The 18,577-nt window shown below is 46.8% G+C and overlaps 1 protein-coding gene across 1 annotated transcript in view; it reads left to right on the top strand.

Annotated features, from left to right (window-relative positions):
• The window catches only part of BTBD16 (BTB domain containing 16), a 71,288-nt gene that overhangs the window by 1,535 nt on the left and 51,176 nt on the right, over positions 1 to 18,577 (top strand). Inside the window, exons 2-4 of the mRNA XM_010599215.3 lie at positions 2,388 to 2,536; positions 11,505 to 11,578; positions 13,972 to 14,115. Of these exons, the coding sequence (XP_010597517.1) occupies positions 2,388 to 2,536; positions 11,505 to 11,578; positions 13,972 to 14,115 (367 nt within the window). The remainder of the gene's footprint in view (positions 1 to 2,387; positions 2,537 to 11,504; positions 11,579 to 13,971; positions 14,116 to 18,577) is intronic.

Below are 18,577 nucleotides of genomic sequence, written 5' to 3'. Positions count from 1 at the left end.
CATCCAGAAAAGAGAATGAAGCCACTGTCCGAGCTGACATGATTCACGTCTCATGCCATAGCAGGACTACATCTAGATTCAGATTCCACAAACAGTTTTCAATCACCTACCATATTCTAGGCACTATACTAAGGTGCATTTCCCAAATATTATTTATTTTATCCTTTTAATAACCCTGGAAGCAAAGTGTTATCATCACCACCATCATCGCCATCCTCATCCTCATTGTCATCATTCCCATTTTACATATGAAAACTAGAAGGCTCAAAAGGTTACATGACTTGCCCCCGGTCACACAAATTCTTGTTGTGGTTAGCTGCCATTGAGTTGGTTCCAACTCATGGTGACTCAAAGTACAACAGAATGAAAAACTGCCCAGTCCTGTGCCATCCTCATAATCATTGTTATCCTTGAGCCCATTGTTGCAGCCACTGTGTCAATCCATCTTGTTAAGGGTCTTCCTCTTTTTCAATGACCCTCTACTTTACCAAGCATGATGTCCTTCTCCAGGGACTGATCCCTCCTGATAACATGTCCAAAGTATGAGACACAGCCTCGCCATCCTTGCTTCTAAGGAACATTCTGGTTGCACTTTTTCCAAGACAGAATCGTTCTTTCTTTTGGCAGTCCATGGTATATTTAATGTTCTTTGCCAACACCACAATTCAAAAGCATCAATTCTTCTTCTGTCTTCCTTATTCATCATCGAGCTTTTGAACGCATATGAGGCTATTGAAAATACCATGGTTTGGGTCAGGCACACCTTTCAACACTTTAAAGAGGTCTTTTGCAGCAGATTTGCCTAATGCAATGCGTCTTTTGATTTCTTGGCTGCTGCTTCCATGGGTATTGACTGTGGATCCAAGTAAAGTGAAATCCTTGACAATTTCAATATTTTTCTCCATTTATCATGATGTTGCTTATTGGTCCAGTTGTGAGGATTTTTGTTTTCTTTATGTTGAGACCAGAGGAGTTGTGGAATGACATCAAGGACGTTGTACATGTTTCCTGTCATTAAAAAGACAGGAAAGAAAGAAAAGACCAAAATTGATGTCAGAAGAGACTCTGAAACTTGCTCTTGATCGTCAAGTAGCTACAGCAAAATGAAGAAATGATGAAGTAAAAGAGCTGAACAGAAGGTTTCAAACAGCTGCTTGAGAAGACAAAGTAGTATAATGACATGTGCAAAGACCACGCAACTAGTAAATTATAATAATAAGATGAACTCAGATCCTCCGTTCCGTGGCCCGTGGTCTCCCCACCACTCCACTGGCGCCTGGTGCAGCTGAGCACCAGCTGCATCCATTCCTATGGGTGCCTCATGGGCATTCCTTTCCCTTGTTAGCTTTTCTGGCTAGGTTCAAGTCCAAGGCTTACATCCATGCTGGATATTCTCCTGATCCCTTAAGAAAATTGTTGAAGCCTCAGTGTCTGAAGAAAATTTCTAAGTAAAAGTCCCTGCCCAGTGACCCAGCAATTCCACTTTTAAGTACGTACCTAAAGAATTCAAACAAAAATCGTTCAAACAGAAATAAAAAATGGATGTTCATAGCAGCACCATTCACACTAGCCAAGCGGTGGAAACAACCCAAATGTGCAGCAACAGATGAAGAAACAAAATGCAGTGTCTCCATACAACGGAATGTTATTCAACCATAAAATACTATGACATACTGATTCATGCTACAAAGTTCAATCTAGAAGACATTATGCTGAGTGAATCAAGCAGACCCCAAAGGTCATGTACTGTATGGTTCTGTTTATATGAAATATCCAGGATAGGCAAATCCATAAAGACAGAAAGCAGGTTGATGATTACCAGTGACCGGGCGTGGAAGGGTGGGGAGGGGGCCTGGGTTTTCCTTCTGGGGTGATGAAAATATTCTGACACCAGATAGTGGTGATGGTTGTACAACATTGTGAATGTACTAAATGCTACTGGATCACACTTTTTTAAATTATCGAAACAGTGAATTTTATGTTATGTGTATTTTACCACAATTAAAAAACAAGTTCCTGCCCAAGATCTCCTCATGTATTAGGACGAATACCTGAAGAATAGCTTCTTGAAGTGTGATCCCATCTCTGCTTGTGGCTTCTTCACAGCTACCTGCAAAGAAACCATCTGTCTCCCTGACCTTTTGCCTCTGACCCCTTCTGTCCTAGATCCTAAATTCCAAATTACTTTGTAGCTTGAAATTCACAGCCTACCGAATATAAATTATTTGCCTTGAAAAGATGCCCCACGAAAAACATTGGTTATATTTGAAAATTAACCAGCATTTTTAAATCTGTCTTTCTTTTCTCTCTGCTGCACAATTTGGAAAATCTGGCATTTATATGAGGTTAAAAAGAAGGTGTTCTCTCTTTCTTTGTTTACCAAGCAGCAGAAACCTCAGCTGGAGCGCCGGATTGTTGGCTCAACCAACCGGTGGCGTTTTCCCAGAGAGTCTTTCTCCGGTGACCTGCTGGCACTTTCCCAGTTGTGCAAGTCTTTGAGCATAGACTTTGAAGAAGCTCTGAGGAACCCAGATAGGTAGGGAGAATTCATGAGGGTGGCTCAAAAGGGTGAACCACATTCCCGGGAGGGTGCCCAGTGGCCAGGCCACTCTTACTGAGTGGAGGTCAGAGAAGGTCCCCTCTGGCTCCTTCCTAAGAGATGGTGGAGGTCAGAAGTACTACTTCCTCTGAGAATGTCTGTTGTGGTGATAAAAGTGCAGAGAGAAACTGGCATTTTTTTCTCTAGATTTTTCTTTGCATTGGGAACTGTGGACCCTTATAAGAATCTGTTATAAGTACATCGTCCGGGGACCAATCAGTTTGCTGACAAACAAAACCTAGGTATTCAACTCAGTGTTTGGGTACCTCTTAAACCTGGTTTCCACGAAGTTGGTTCCCACTCATGATGACCCCATGTGTGTCAGAGTAGAACTGTGCTCTATAGTGTTTTCAGTGGCTGATTGTTCAAAATTAGATTACGAAGCCTTTCTTCTGAGGCACCTCTGGGTGGATTTGAACCACCAACCTTTCAGTTAGCAGCCAAGTGTGCTAACTGTTTGTACTCCCCAGGGACTCTGGACACTTCTTACCAATGTCCATTTCCATTTAATCAATTGGTTTCCCGTTCATGAGAAGCTGGATCCTCCCTCAAACCCATGATGCTCTGGGTATCACTTCTCTACACACTGAGTTCTCTCTTGCCTCTCCTGGGGACACAGAGGTGGACCCCATTGTAGAAGGAACACTTCATTTCCCTGGTTTCTTGGACCTGCCCTGATGCCCCTGTCCTCCCTAGGCTGGCAGCACCTGCCTTGAGAAATCAGTCCAATCCACAGAGCGTGGGCTGTATCCCAGGGCAGCATCTGGCACAAGAGTGCTGCCTGGTCCATGGTTGCTGAGCAAATAATCAAATTTTTCTCCCTAGACCAATGGGCCAGCCCTGCATCAGTCCTTCCACCCCCACTCCAACACACATTCTTGAATGAACCAAAATCCATCTTATTTGATGCCCAAGCTCTCTGGTGATCCCATCTTAGAAACATTGCCTGCCATGAGTTGCCACTATTGGCATTGGCTGTTGATGGCATTAAGCAGTCTTAAATTTATTTTTGTATTTTGTTTGGTTAGAGTCCCAAAGAAGTCTTAGAGTTCCTACCACAGCTCATTGTGCTCCTTGGCACCAGGGTCTCCAGACGTTGGTTTGTGGAATCACTGAGCTAAGCTGGGGCTGGTAGCCGGGGGAGGAGGGAGACAGGGGACACGAGAGCAGGGCACAGAAACTTGAGAACAAGGGCAGTTGGTCCCGAGCATTAAGACTATTAATAGCAGTCTATTAGAAGGAATTGGAATCCTTGCTCCTCCACTCACTGGCTCTGTGACCTTTAGATAAGTGGCTGAACCTCTCTGAGCCTCAGTTTTCTAATCTATGAAATGGTCATAATAGCACCTCCCTTGAAGAGTTATCTTGAAAATTAAGTCAGACACTATACTGGAAATGCTTAGCACTGTTCCTGGCAAACAGTAGGTGCTCAATAAATGGAACTATTACCTTCGTAGCCCAAGCAGCACTTTTAGTTATCAATCCTGGTGATTTTGTCATTGGGGCACCCCAGCCTTGTGCTCTGCCAGCCAACAACCCCATCTTTCACCTTGGCTCCAACACAAACGGTGCAGGGGAACTGGTCCAGGCACAGTTTTCCAGGGAGAAGCTTTACACATTGGCCCCTCTCCTCTGTGATGCTGGGGAACTGTGAGTCTAGAGACAGACCTAGGCAAGTGAGCCCCTGAGCAGGCTGCTGACTCAGCACCTGAGGCTCAGCTGCTCCAGGCTCGACTCTGACCGGCAGTCTGTGCCATATGCCTGTCTTCCCCTCCCCCCCCCACCCGGGCTGGTGGGCTAGCCTGGGCATGTTTTGCCCGTGGTGACGGCAGAGGCGCAAGAGCCAAGCCCAGCTGCTCCTGTGCTTTGCAAACCTTCGGCCACGTCACATCCACTAACATCCCATCAGCCAAGGCAAGTCACACAGCCAAACTCAAGGCAAGGGGCAGGGAATATGGTCCATCTATCTATTTGTTGAGAGAAGCTTTGCGATCCTAAGAAAAAGGTGTGGGCACAGGCAGGGGTGAGGAATTGAGGCCATTGGTGCAGTCTCTCGCAGTGGGGAAGAAACTGGTTTTCTTTAGTAAACACAAAGTTATGTTTTATCTGCAGAATAAGGGGTTTATTTCATGCGCATATGCTTGAAAAGCATAATAAAGGTTTTACGTGATTTAGATAGTAAAATAAAGGACTTATTCCTTTAACTCTACTGAACCTCCAGATTCCAGGTGACTGTCAGATAACAGCCTCCAGATCAATGAAAACCAAAAAAAAAGAAAAACCAAACCCATTGCCATCGAGTCAATTCCAGCTCTGTAGAACACAGTAGAACTGCCCCATAGGGTTTCCAAGGCTGTAAATCTTTTTTTTTTGTAAAGCAAATAGGTTTTATTCGTCATATGTCCAAAGAGGCAAAAGTAGGAAATGGACAAGCATGCTGCCAGAGCCATGTCTGTCTGTGTCCAAGGAATATCAGAATAAGCATAAGTGGAAAAACAGACAAGCGTGCTGCCAGAGCCATGCCTGACTGAATCTGAGTGTTACAGAATGATCAGTATATATTAAAAACTGCCAAATAACCATGATTCTACATTTGGAATTGTCTTTCTTAATAAATCATTGGTATAATTTTTTTATATATATATAGGTTTCAGTAACAACAGTCATTGGTCCAACAAATCTGACTATTCACTAAATGCTAATAGAGAAAGAGTGGAAAATAGCGGGTCTTTTGTGCTCTGTTTATGATTTGTTTATGTGAAAGCTGCCCTAAAAGCTATTTTCCAAGATTTCCTAGCTGTCTTTTTACCTCAGGGCCCCGTTGAAGTGTCCTTGTGAGTCCTTGTGAGTCGAGCTTTAGCTAGGTCACATTCTTTATACTCAAGGACAGAGAATGCAAGGCTGTAAATCTTCATGAAAGCTGACTGCCACATCTTTCTCCTGTGGAGTGCCTGGTGGGTTCGAACCACCGATCTTTCAGTTAGCAGCCGAGGGCATAACAACTGTGCCACCAGGGCTCCCATGCAACATACCAAAAAAAAAAAAAAAAAACCCAGTGCCTTAGAGCCCATTCCGACTCTACACATGCCCCTAAAACGCGTCCCAGCTCTCTAAGCCTGCCTCAGTCAGCAAGCTGTTATGGTCATTGATGCGGTTGTGGTTGCTTCTTCCACTAGGGGGCACTATCTGCTTTGAGAAGAGCTGGACCAGTCTATATCTTACTACCTACCTGAAGTCTCTCACAGTGGAAGCTTATTTCAGGGAGATGATTGTGCCTCTGAGGGGTTCACGCCTAGGTCCTGCCCAGCTGGCAACCCCCTTCTGGTTGTCGTGTCTGTGGGCTGCCATGATGGGCGAGCTCTCAGTGGCGTGGTCACTGAGAGATCTGGGCAGGGACCATCTAGACCCTCCTTGTCACGCTTTTCTTCACAGGGACTCCTGCAGAGGGTGAGAGAGGGAGCGGGAGCGTGAGAAAATGCCAATTTCCTCTAGCAGCCTGATCTTTTTGTGCCTTAGCTTCTTTCTCTATAAATTGGGGACACCACCTTATTAGGTTGCTATGAGGCTTACGTGATAAAATTCTTGTAAAGAGCTTAGGACAGTGTCTGGCACATATAGACACTTGTCAAGCAGTGTCACTGGGTTCTCTTGCTTGTTAAGACAGAGAGGGGAAGTGGTCTGTCTCAGGCAGGGGCTGAGGGGTGGACCACTCTCCCAGAGGATTGTGGTGCCTGGAAAAGAAGTGACCAGAGACCCCCCCCCCGCCCCCCGCCACTCTCCGACAGGTGACTTGCCTAATTTTCTCTCCCGTTCGGCCTGCAACACCAAGTTCACCCCAGGAGTGGGAGGAGGTCAGGCTAAGGGCAGGGGTATAAAGAAGGGACCCCTAGATTTTTACCAGCTTCATGCAAGCTGGGGCTAGAGATGATGACCTATGGTATCCATCCCTGCATCAGACAGGAGTTCTGGTGAGAGGTCAGAAAACCCAAACCAAACTAGCTTAAGCATAAAAAAGGGAATTATTAGCTCACATAATTAATAAGGCTAGTGGGGTGGTAAGCTTCAGCTCAGCTGACCTCAGGGATCAAGTGATGCCCTGAGATCCCATCTCTCGCCATCGCTTGGCTCTGTCTTCCCTGTGTTGCCTCCCTTTTCAGCCTCTACGTCAGGCTGGATGACTGTTGCGGTTTTATTGGCCCTCAGGGTTAAATCTAACCCATGGCCATAGAATCAATTCCAACTCATAGCGACCCTATAAGACAGAGTAGAACTGCCCCATAGGGTTTCCAAGGCTGTAATCTTTACAGAAGCAGACTGCCACGTCTGCATCCTGTGGAGCAGCTGGTGGGTTCGAACTGCTGACCTTTTGGTTGGCGACCAAGAGCTTAACCACTGTGCCACAAGGGCTCCTGGTTTACGTCTAAAAACAAAAAAAAAAAAGTTTAAGTTTAGGGGGAGAGAAATCTTACTGCATTTTACTGGCTCCAAGTAGTCACAGGTCTGTCCCTAAACCAATTACTGGGGCCAATAAGATGAGCTATACTAATTAGCTTAAGCCTGGGTGACATGCTCAGTCTTAAAACCAGAGGGAGATGTTGAACCTGAACCTGATGGTCTGAGAGTGGGGGAGGGGATGGATGTCCAAATGCAAGAGGGTCTGTTGCTAAGAGAGGAGGGAATAGAAGCTGGCGAGGTGAAAGCAAAAGCCTCCAGTGGTTCTTACGTGGCTAAATACGGCACCCAGAAATTGGGTCCCTCAGCTGATGCTGTTGCTTCCCGATACCTATCCGCTCAACCTACCCTTAGCTCTGCTTGATGGTGTTCTCTGGCTCTGAGCAGAGGACAGGCCTGGGGAATGCCGAGAGTTAACCTCTCCTATGCAGGGGCGACCTTCAACCAATGAGAAGCAGGTTTGCTGGCTAACCACCCCTCACCCCTCATTGGAACACTTTTGAGGTGTGGCCTACACAGCCTCTCCAAGGGTTCCCACACAGTGGGGTTGAGCCCCAGTTGCCCTCAGCCATGAACATGTTCTTGATTAGCATCCTCCTATCCGACTCGACGGCACTGGGTTTTTCTTTTATCCCTGACTCTCAGTCCTTGAGTGGCACAAACAGTTTGCTACAAACCTAAAAGTTGATGGTTCAAACCCACCCAGCAGTACCACAGAAGAAAGGCCTGGAGATCTGCTTCCATAAAAATTACAGCCAAGAAAACACTATGAAGCAGGTCTACTCTGTAATGCATAGGGTTACCATGAATTGGAATTGGCTCAACAGCAACGGGTTGGGTTTGGTTTGGTTTCTCCCTGACTCATGGAGTCCCTGGGTGGTGCAAAGGGTTAAGCACATGGCTACTAACCAAAACGCTGGGGGTTTGAACCCACCCAGAGGTGCTTTGAAAGATAGGTCTGGTGATCTGCTTCCAAAAGGTCATACATAGCCTTGAAAACCATATGGAGTGCAATTTTACTCTATATCATATGTGGTTATCATGAGTTGGAATTGACTTGGTGACTTGTTTTTTTTTTTTAATCCCTGACTCACTCCTTCACTTCTTGATCTGTGCTTCTTAGGGTCACCACCTACATAACCTTACTTGCTCCCAAATCCTTGTCTCAGGGTCTGCTTTGGGGAAAGCCGAAGCTAAGTCAGGCTTCTTTAGGACTATTATCTAAAATGAAGATATCAGTGGGGAAGGTAGATAAAGACCAGATGTAACTGAGTGTGTGCTGAGTGCCAGGCATTTCACAAGCATTTGCCCTCTTACTCCTCCCAAGCAAAGTGAGCAGAGCGGGGTCATTATCTCCATTTTATGGAGGAAAGCACAGAAGCCAAGAGGCTGGTCCAGCGTTGCAGGGCTAGGAAACGGAAGAACTGGGATCCAAGCCCATGTCTGCGTGACTCTATCCAATAAACAAATCAATCTGGAGTTTTGCACGTTCAAAGTACCAAGCCAACAGCACTTCAGACGGTTTGCTGCAGGAAGTCCATATGTCCGTGAGAAACATAAAGAATTTTCCCTTTCCCCTCTTCCTTTTGGAAACCCTGGTGGCATAGTGGTTAAGAGCTGTGGCTGTTAACCAAAAGGTTGCAGTTCGAATCCACCAGGTGCTCCTTGGAAACTCTATGGGGCAGTTCTACTTTGTCCTATAGGGTTGCTGTGAGTCGGAATCAACTTGACAGCAGTGGGTTTGGTTTTGGGTTTTCTCTTTCTTTCTCTGCCATAGGCCACAATTGGGGGGCAGCAAGCTCCCAGCCTAAAAGGACATGCCAACATCCCCTCATGCCACTTCATCACAAGCCATTTAGTTCCAACTAGTCTCTGGTCCTGAAGAAGCCTTGGTGGTGCAATGGTTAAGCACTCAACTGCTAAGCAAAAGGTTGGTGGCTTGAACCCACCAGCCTTTCCCCAGGAGAAAAGCCTGGTGATCTGCTCCCATAAAGATTATAGCCCAGGAAACCCTATGGAGCACTTCTACTCTGTCATATAGGGTCAACATGAGTTGGAATCGACTTGACAACACACAATAACAGTCTCTAGTCCCAGTGAAGAGACAGCTCACAGATGCTATTCAGTTTATTAGCCTTTTCTGTGTTCCTAAAATGAAAGCCAGCCCTTGGGGTCTGCAGAGCCTCATGATAAATGATACATCTTGCCAACCAGCCATCACACCCAGGAGAGGTCAGTGTGGTTACTTTGCTGTCTGGGATCTCCTGCTCAGCTGATGACAGTGATGTTTGTAAGGGCAGTTGAGCTCATAGCAGTGCCCCGTATTTTCCAAAGTCCATTGCCCCATTTTGAGATCACGGTCTGAACTCTTGACCCTAGCCAGCTGTCCCCAGACGTGTGACCCAAGCCACCAGAGGGATTAAGGGTGGCTTTGAGTCAGGTCCACTCCTCCTGTTGGATAAACAACTCAAGCTCCCACCTCCTTCCTGAAACTGAGTCACTTGTAGCCATCCTCTCCCCTTGGGAAGGGCAACACGTAGTTGATATTATTCTGGACACAGGCCTCCACCCACACCTACCTCCATGCCCCCTGGCCAGTGAGGTCTCCTGGGATCATTGGGAAACAGCCTGGCAAGGTTGACAGTGCATTACCCAGACAGATGTGATCATCAAGTGTTCCTTGGTTGGTTGGCTTTCTTGGGATGACCTTCCTTAGACCGTGAATACGTGACTCAGATACTGTTTTATTTCCTTGTTCAGCATGATGAGTACATGGTGTTTATGGAAAAGCATCTTATCTATGTCGTCCTTCATTCCTTCCATAGGTATTGATGGTGCACCTGCATGGTGGCTTGTGCTGGGGTGGCTCGTGCCAGGGTGGCTTGTACTGTGCTAAACAAACACAGTGTCTGTCTTTCTGGAACATTGAGCCTGGTGCAGAGTACACACAAGTAAACAGGCAACAACAAGACCCGACAAAAAGAGTTTAATGGGCATAACCCAAGGTGGGCAGAGAGGAGGGCCACTTAGCACAGTCTCCAGAGAAATCAACACTGCACCTCTCCTGAAGGATGAGCGAGAAGGAACTTGTCAAGTGAAGAGGAGAGGAGGAGAGCCCTCCAGGCATATAGGAAAGAATGGAAGCAGGAGACAGTGAGTTCAGGCAGTCGAGAAGGAGGTAGCAGAGAGTGTTGAAGAGTTGAGGGTGCAGAGAGAAGCAGAACAGACACCAGGAGGTCATGTGGCTTTTTCCAAGGAGGTGGAACTCTACCCAATGAGCACTGGGGAGACACTGAAGGATTTTCAGCTGGAGAGAGGCATGAAGTGACTTGCATTTCAGATGGTCTCTTGTGAGGAGTAGGTCAGAGGGGAGCAGGGCTGGACGCTGGGGGCTGTGGCAGTGATGAAGCGGAAGGTGATGGTGGCTTAAGGAGCTGTGGTAGTACAGAGGTTAAAGCTCTCAGCTGCTAACTGGAAGGTTGGCGGTTCAAACTTACCAGCCGCTCTGCAGGAGGAAGTGTGGCAGTCTGCTTCCATAAAGATTACAGCCTTGTAAACTCTGTGGGGCAGTACTACTCTGTCCTGTAGGGTTGCTGTAAGTCAGAATCTTCTGGAAAGCAATGGGTTTTGTTGTTTTGGTTTTGGATGGTGGCTTGGACAAAGGTTGTAGCAATAAGGGTGAAGAGAGATGAATGAATTCAAAAGATACTTGGTGAATCTAGGTGAGCGGTCAGACGGGCTAACATTTAGGATCCTGGCTGGGGCAGCTGGAGGCCGGTGGTGGCATTTCCTGACAGGGAGGCCAGGCAGAGGGGCAGGGTGGGGGTAGGGGTAGCTTTGAGTTCAGTTTTTGGACGATTTGAGACTGGGTCCTGAATGACCTTTAAACAGAAGTGATTGTGGGTTAATGTCCCAGAAAGTAGCAGGATTATTCCTTCGTCCAGTGTATCTCTTGAGCACCTGCATACCAGACCTTATCTTAGACACTCACCGAAACAGGTACCATTTAAAATCCCAAACCAAACCCGTTGCCATCAAGTCGATTCTGACTCATAGTGCCCCTACAGGAGAGAGTAGAACTGCCCCACAGGATTTCCAAGGAGCAGATGGTGGCTTCAAACTAAGAACCTTTTGGTTGGCAGCCTGAGCTCTTAACCACTGAGCCACCAGGGCTCCGAGGTACCATTTAGGCACCTTCAAATAACTCCCCGGTAAGGCCTACCCACAAAGTGAAAACAGGAATAAGCACTTTGAGTCAGCCATCTGACAGAGCCTACAGTTTACAAAATTGGCAAACAAATGGTGACCTGAGTAAACTCTTCCAAAGGGCAAGATCTAACAAGATTGATTACTGGGTGCTTTAGGGAAGCTTCACACGTGAATGATACATGTTGCATTTGGAGAAAAATATCAGTGATAAATCCTGGGTTTTTTGTTTGTATTTTTCCTTAAGAATATGCATTACACAGATTCAGAAGCTTTTTACGGAAAATCTCAAGAACAAGGCCGTCCAAAGTGGGGAAGCAGGTGAGTTCTTATCGCCAGTGTGTGAAATCAGAAAGTTGCTGTCCCCAGGGAGTCTCCTGGTCTCCGTGGAAGGAAGGCCAGGCCACTGGTCTGTAACTTGTAATTTTTAAGTTATAATTTGTGTCCACTGCACAGTGTCTAACCTAACGGGTGCCCCGTAAATACTTGTCAAACGCGTGATGAATGAAACCAAGCGTGGCAAACACACTTCAGCATGCTAACGGCCACGATAAAGAAAAATGTGCTGATGCAAATACATAGCGTGTGGATTGGATTGGAAGTACCATCAGCCACAGAGTAGACGTTCTTCATCCTGTCGGGCTCTAACCAGTCAGAGTCCACACCTGTGTTTGTCCAAGAGGCAGGATTGGGAATCAAAACAGATCCCGCCAGCTAGGAGAGTCCCATTGAGCCGCCTGAGGATTCTGGACAGGTGAACGCCTTTAAGAAACATTTCTTGGATAAACCTCACCCCCAGTGTGGCTACCTGAGATCAGAGCCAGTCTCCTTTCCAAGGGGAGGCTAATAGATTTCTTCTCTCCTGTCAACTCCAATTGGCCAGGTGGCCCTGAGAACTATTCTGAGGCCACCTCCTAGCTTGCAAGAAAGAATGTTAGCATTGATTAGTGACATCTGCCCCCAGTTGCCAACTTGAAAGCAGAAATGGACGTGCAGCGAGAGACCAGGCCTTATCTACAATTCTGCTCCTGCACGTAATTAGCCTAATGGGTGGAATTCTCTCTAACCCATCACAACCAGACCACCTGAGAGGTCCCAAGGCAGTCCAAGGTTTGAGATGCAAACCCAGGTTCCAACACCAGCATGAAACAATATCATGTTGTTGTTAGGTGCCATCAAGTCAAATGGACTCATAGCGACTCCATGTGACACAGTAGAATTGCCCCATAGAGTTTCCTAGGCTGTAATCTTTAAGGAAGCAGATCGCTAGGTCTTTGCTTCCGCTGAGCCACTGGGTGGGTTCGAACCAATGACTTCTTGGTTAGCAGCTGAGCACTTAACTGTTTGCACACACCACCAGTGTTCCTAACAATATCATAGAGATGGTGAATAACAATAATAACAAGAGGAAGAGGGAGCAGGTGCTGAAGGTCACACAGTCAAATAGGGTCCACGCTGAGAAATAAGTAGCTGGAGTTAGTGACCTCTAAGGACCTGTCTGGAGCTGAGGTTTCGGGTTGTGGGGGACCTGCAGGTGCACCGCTGTTACCCCAGCTCTGCGCTAACGCACAAGTGGAGCCTGCACAGCCCTCTTGTGCCACGCCTGGCCTGGAGTCCTGGATCCCTCATCTGCCCACCTACCAAAGCCTCCTCCTCTTTTTATAATCTCCTGTGCTCCCCACAGGCTAGACCCCCACTCATCAAGCCCATTACAATCTGCAAAGAGCCTTCTTCACCTGTGGTCTCATGTCATACCCATGAGGTGGGCTCTTTGATGATCCCATTCCCTCAAGGAAAGCAAGGCTCGCAAGCACCCCCCTCCCTTTTGATGGGTGCCATGCATTTCACTGTATTGCGCTTTGTTGCTGCCTTTCAGATGGGTCATAATTAGATGCTAACGGCCCAACAAAGAGTAGGCTGGTTGCACAGTGGTTAAAGTGCATGGCTGCTATCCCAAAAGTCAGTGGTTTGATCCCACCAGTCGTTCATCAGGAGAGAGATGTAGCAATCTGCTTCTGTAAAGATTACAGCCTTGGAAACCCTGCGGGGCAGCTCTGCTCTGTCCCGTAGGGTGGCTGTAAGTCAGGATCCACGCGATGGCATGCAACAGCTTCAGTGCAGCAGTTCTCAGTGGTGGGGAGAGGGCCATTTTGCTCTACAGGGGATAATTTGACAATGGCTGGAGACATTTTTGGTTGTCACACTGGGCGTGGGGTGCTACTAGCACTGAGTGGATTGAGATCAGGGATGCTAAGCATCCTACAATGCACAGGACAGCCCCCTACCACAAAAAAGTATCTGACCCTAAGTGCCAATAGTGCTGACGCTGAGAATCCCCATCAGAGGGGAAGGCAAGACAAGCCCCCACCCCCACCCCAAGAGGCCCAGCCAGCGTCCCTGCTCTGAGAAGCCTTTCCCAATGCCCCAAACTGGAAGGGAGCTTGTGTGCCTCCAAAATCTTGCAGCTGTTGGCTGAGAGCTCTCTTGGATGATTGTCGATTTCTATGCCACCTTGTAAGACTGTTGTCAAATCCCTGTAGACATCAGTAAGTACTGTCCTGCTCATCGTTTTGTTCCTGAAAGGCTAGCAAAGCCTCCTGCCCTGAATGTCTGCTTCGCAGCAGTGACTGAATGAGGGAAGACGGGAGAAGTGAATCCAACTTTGGGTAGGGACGTTACTACATCATTTGCTCAGTAATGTTTTCTCTCCTCAGACGTGATTCTCGAATGCCTGGGCTTCAAGTGGGAACTCCATCAGCCCCAGCTTTTTCAGTCTGAGACCCTGACCAGGCTGTACCTGGTGGCCCTGTCAAGGGGTACCATGGACCCCCTGAGGGAACTGGACAAGCTTCTGAGAGGTATCTTCTTACTTGTACCCAGCCTGGAGCCCCAAAAGCCTACCAGTGTGAGAGACTGGGTACTTGGTTATCTGTTCTGAGAGCCATGGTCACTTTGACTGTTAGGAGCAAGACTCAGTGGTCATGGTCTGTGGAGTTCAGTAGTGTGACCTCAGCAACTGACTTAACCTGTTTTCTCAGCTATAAAATGGGGATAATAGTTCTACTGTGTCGCTTGGAAGGTTAGAGGAGGTGTACGTAGGTGTGGAATTCTAGAACAATGCCTGGCACATAGTGGACACTTAGTGTTGATTATTAATCTCATGATAGCCCAAGTCTTGCCTCATCATAGACTTACCCACTCATTCGTGGAGAGTCTACCACCTTCTTCACTGGGGGAAATGTGGCGTGTTGCCTTCCAAGGGCTTTCCGGAAGGCATAGTCTGACATCTGCGACTTGTTTGGTCCAAGCTATGCTGGTTAGGAGTTTTCACCTGTTCATCTATTTTATTGTCTTTTCTCTAAATCAGTCTCATTCCAAAGAGTATTTGCACGAAAAAAATCAAGGCCCTCAGAGCCCGCCAGCAAGCAGATAGGATGGGGTTGCATTTACGGGATGGGGCAGCAAAGCCTTGTTATTCTGAGCCAGGCAGGCTGCCAGAGCCCCCAGGCACCGCCCCTCCTGGGCCTGGAGAGAGAACTCAGCTGATTGTGAAATGGGCCTGGCCACGAGCTCCTGGCTCTGCCCTCCCCTGCTGAGCCGAGAGCTAAGGGTGAGCGGGGGTTCCCACAGAACCCTGACAACCTCCAGGCTCACTCACGGTCGTCCCGGCTCTTCCTCAGCACCTGCCCCAGTGTCTTCAAGAGCGGACAGGGCCTTTCACGGCATCCATCGCCCCTGTGCACAGGCGACAGTACTCACTAGAAGGTTGATGATGGGTTCAGGCAGTGAATATGATGAGAAGTGAGAGAATTTGGGAGGGGGAAATGGAATTATCACGTTGGTGTTATGGTCTTTAGATGTCTAGAAAGTTTTTGCTAAAAAGAAAAGATTTGGTTCTGTGAAGACAGCCCCTCTGAGCCACACCTCCCTGCTAAAGGCTGGAGCTGACCAGGGGATCCAGGTCCCGTGCAAAGATGAAACCACAGTTCCCTGACTGTCATCCCACTGCCCTGACTGTCACCCAGTGTCCTGACTGTCACCCCGGTGCCCTGAGTGTCACTCTGGTGCCCCGACTGTCACCCCGGTGCCCTGACTGTCACCCTGGTGCCCCGACTGTCACCCGGGTGCTCTGACTGTCACCCCAGTGCCCTGTCACCCCAGTGTCCTGATAGTCACCTGAGTGCCCCTGTCACCTCAGTGCTCTGTCACCCCAGTACCCTGACTGTGGCAACTTTCCAGGGTTTCCTCCAAGCCTCACGAACTCAATCAGGCACGGGGACTCTGTCACCAAGACTTTCAGGGGGCACAGTCACGGTCTTTTGGGTGCCTTTAAAAGCAGGCTGCATCTCACAATGTTTGTGTCTTTCTCTCGGGAACATCTGTTTTACTGGCCTGGCTTCAGCAGCTGAGAACTTTCTGGTCCAGCACTGGTATGAGGGGCTCAGCAGAGGCACAGCCCATCCAGATGCTGCTGCTCAGGCTCTCCCAGCTGCTCGTTTCTGTTCCACAAGCAGCTGAGGGTCCCCTGCACTTTAGCAGAACATGTTCCTTCTCCAGGACGAGATCCACGAAGGAAAAGGCACCGTTTTACCAAAACACAGCTAACCACCTCAGTTTCGGGGAATCTTAGAAGCACATGATCAAATTCCTATTTGAATACCTGAATTTGAGGCTTTACTTAAAGTGAGGGATTTACTCTCACCTAGCAGGCAACATTCAGTCCTTCCTTCCACAAACGTCCACTGAGTGCTTAGTTTATGCCAGGCACCATCTGAAGGTGGGGGTTGGAGGAGAGACAACAAGCAGAAAATGGCGATAAGGCAAGATCAAAAGCATGGTGGTACTAGCTACCAATCCTAAGTGCTGACTGTGTGCTGGGCACCCATGTGGTTACTTCATTGACTGCCCCCAAGGGGGTAAATGATTGACTGGAATATGTAAATAGAAGGCCATGCAGTAACCCAGGAGAGGAGCACGGCCCTGAGTCCACGACAGGCCTGGCACCTAGTGTTGTTAGGTGCTGTCACGAATTGATTTGTGTCCCCAAAAAATATGTGTATCAATTTGGCTAGGCCATGATTCCCAGTATTGTGTGATTGTCCACCATTTTGTCATCTGATGTGATTTTCCCATGTGTTGTAAATCCTACCTCTAGGATTTTAATGAGGTAGGATAGGCGGCGGTTGCGCTAATGAGGCAAGACTCAATCTACAAGATTGGATTGTGTTTTGAGCCAATCTCTTTTGAGATATAAAAGAGAGAAGCGAGCAAAGAGACAGGGGACCTCATACCATTAAGAAAGCAGTGCCAGAAGCAGAGCACATCCTTTGGGACTCAGGGCTCCCGTGCGATGAAGCTCAAGTCCAGGGGAAGATTGATGACAAAGATCTTCCCCCAGAGCTGACAGAAAGCCTTCCCCTGGAGCTGGTGCCCTGAATTCGGACTTCTAGCCTCCTAAGCTGTGAGAGAATAAATTTCTGTTTGTTAAAGCCATCCAGTTGTGGTATTTCTGTTATAGCACCACTAGATGACTAAGACGGATGCCATCGAATCGGTTCCAATTCATAGTGACCCTATGTCCAACAGAAGGGAACACTGCCTGGGTCCTGTGCCGTCCTCACAACCATTGTTATGCTCGGGCCTGTAGTTGCAGCCACTGTGTCAATCCATCTTGTCAAGGGTCTTCTTTTTTTTCTCTGACCCTCTACTTTACCAAGCATGACATTCTTTTCCAGGGACTGGTCCCTCCTGATAATATGTCCAAAGTATGTGAGACAAAGTCTTGCCATTCTTGCTTCTAATGAGCATTCTGGCTGTACTTCTTCCAAGACAGATTTGTCCATCTGTTCACCATGGCTTGGTAAGGCGCACCTTAGTCCTAAAGTGACATCTTTGCTCTTTAACACTTTAAAGAGGTCTTTTGCAGCAGATTTGCCCAATGTAATGCATCGTTTGACTTCTTGACTGCTGCTTCCATGGGCTTTGATTGTGAATCCAAGTAAAATGAAAACCTCGACAGCTTCAATCTTTTCTCCGTTTATCATGATGTTGCTTATCAGTCCATGTCATAAATTGAATTGTGTCCCCCCAAAATACCTGTCAACTTGGCTAGGCCATGATTTCCAGTATTGTGTGATTGTCCACCATTTTTTCATCTGATGTGATTTTCCTGTGTGTTGTAAATCCTATCTTTGTGATGTTGGGATTAGTAGCAGTTATGTTAATAAGGCAGGACTCAATCTATAAGATTAGATTGTGCCTCTGGCAAATCTCTTTTGAAATTTGTCCATTTCCTCCAGGTTTTCAAATTTGTTGGAATACAATTTTTCATAGTATTCTGTCGTGATTCTTTTAATTTCATTTGGCTCTGTTGTGATATCACCCATCTCGATTCTTATTCTGGTTATTTGCATCTTCTCTTGTTTTTCTTTTGTCAGTTTGGCCAATGGTTTACCGATTTTGTGGCTCTTTTCAAAGAACCAGTTTTAGGACTTGTTGACTCTTTTGATTGTTTTTCTATTTCACTTATTTCTGCTCTAATTTTTATTATTTTCTTTCTTCTGATGCATGAGGGCTTCTTTTGCTGCTCCTTTTCTGTTTGTTCAAGTTGTAGGGTTAATGCTTTGATTTTGCCCTTCTCTTCTTTTTGAATGTGTGCATGTATTGCTATAAATTGACCTCTGAGCAGTGCTTTTGCTGTGTGCCAAAGGTTCTGGTAGAATGTGTTTTCATTCTCATTTGATTCTTTAAATTTCTTTATTCTGTCCTTGATTTCTTCTATAACCCAGTAGTTTTTGAGGTAGGTGTTGTTCAGTTTCCATGTATTTGATTTTTTTTCCTTGCTTTTTCTGTTATTGATTTCTACTTTTATGGCTTTATGATCAGAAAAGATGCTTTGTAATATTCAATGGTCTGGATTCTGTTAAGGCTTGCTTTGTGGCCTAATATATGATCTATTCTGGAGAATGTTTCATGTGCGTTGGAAAAGAAAGTATACTTGGATGCTGTTGGGTGGAATGTTCTGTATATGTCTGTGAGGTCAAGTTGGTTGATTGTGGCATTTAGATTTTTCATGTCTTTATTGAGCTTCTTTCTAGATGTTCTGTCCTTCACTGAAACTGGTGTGTTAAAGTCTCCTACTACTATTGTAGAGCTGTCTTATTTCTCTTTTTGATGCTGTTTGAGTTTGTTTTATGTATTTTGGAGCCCTGTTGTTGGGTGCATAAGTATTTATTATGGTTATGTCCTCCTGGTGTATTGACCCTTTAATCATTATACAGTGTCCTTCCTTATTCTTTGTGGTGGATTTTACTTTAAATT

This window comes from Loxodonta africana, chromosome 16, assembly GCF_030014295.1.
Source record: "Loxodonta africana isolate mLoxAfr1 chromosome 16, mLoxAfr1.hap2, whole genome shotgun sequence".
NCBI lineage: Eukaryota > Metazoa > Chordata > Mammalia > Proboscidea > Elephantidae > Loxodonta > Loxodonta africana.
The sequence above is the reverse complement of the archived record's forward strand: the minus strand, read 5'-3'. Positions and strand labels throughout refer to the sequence as shown.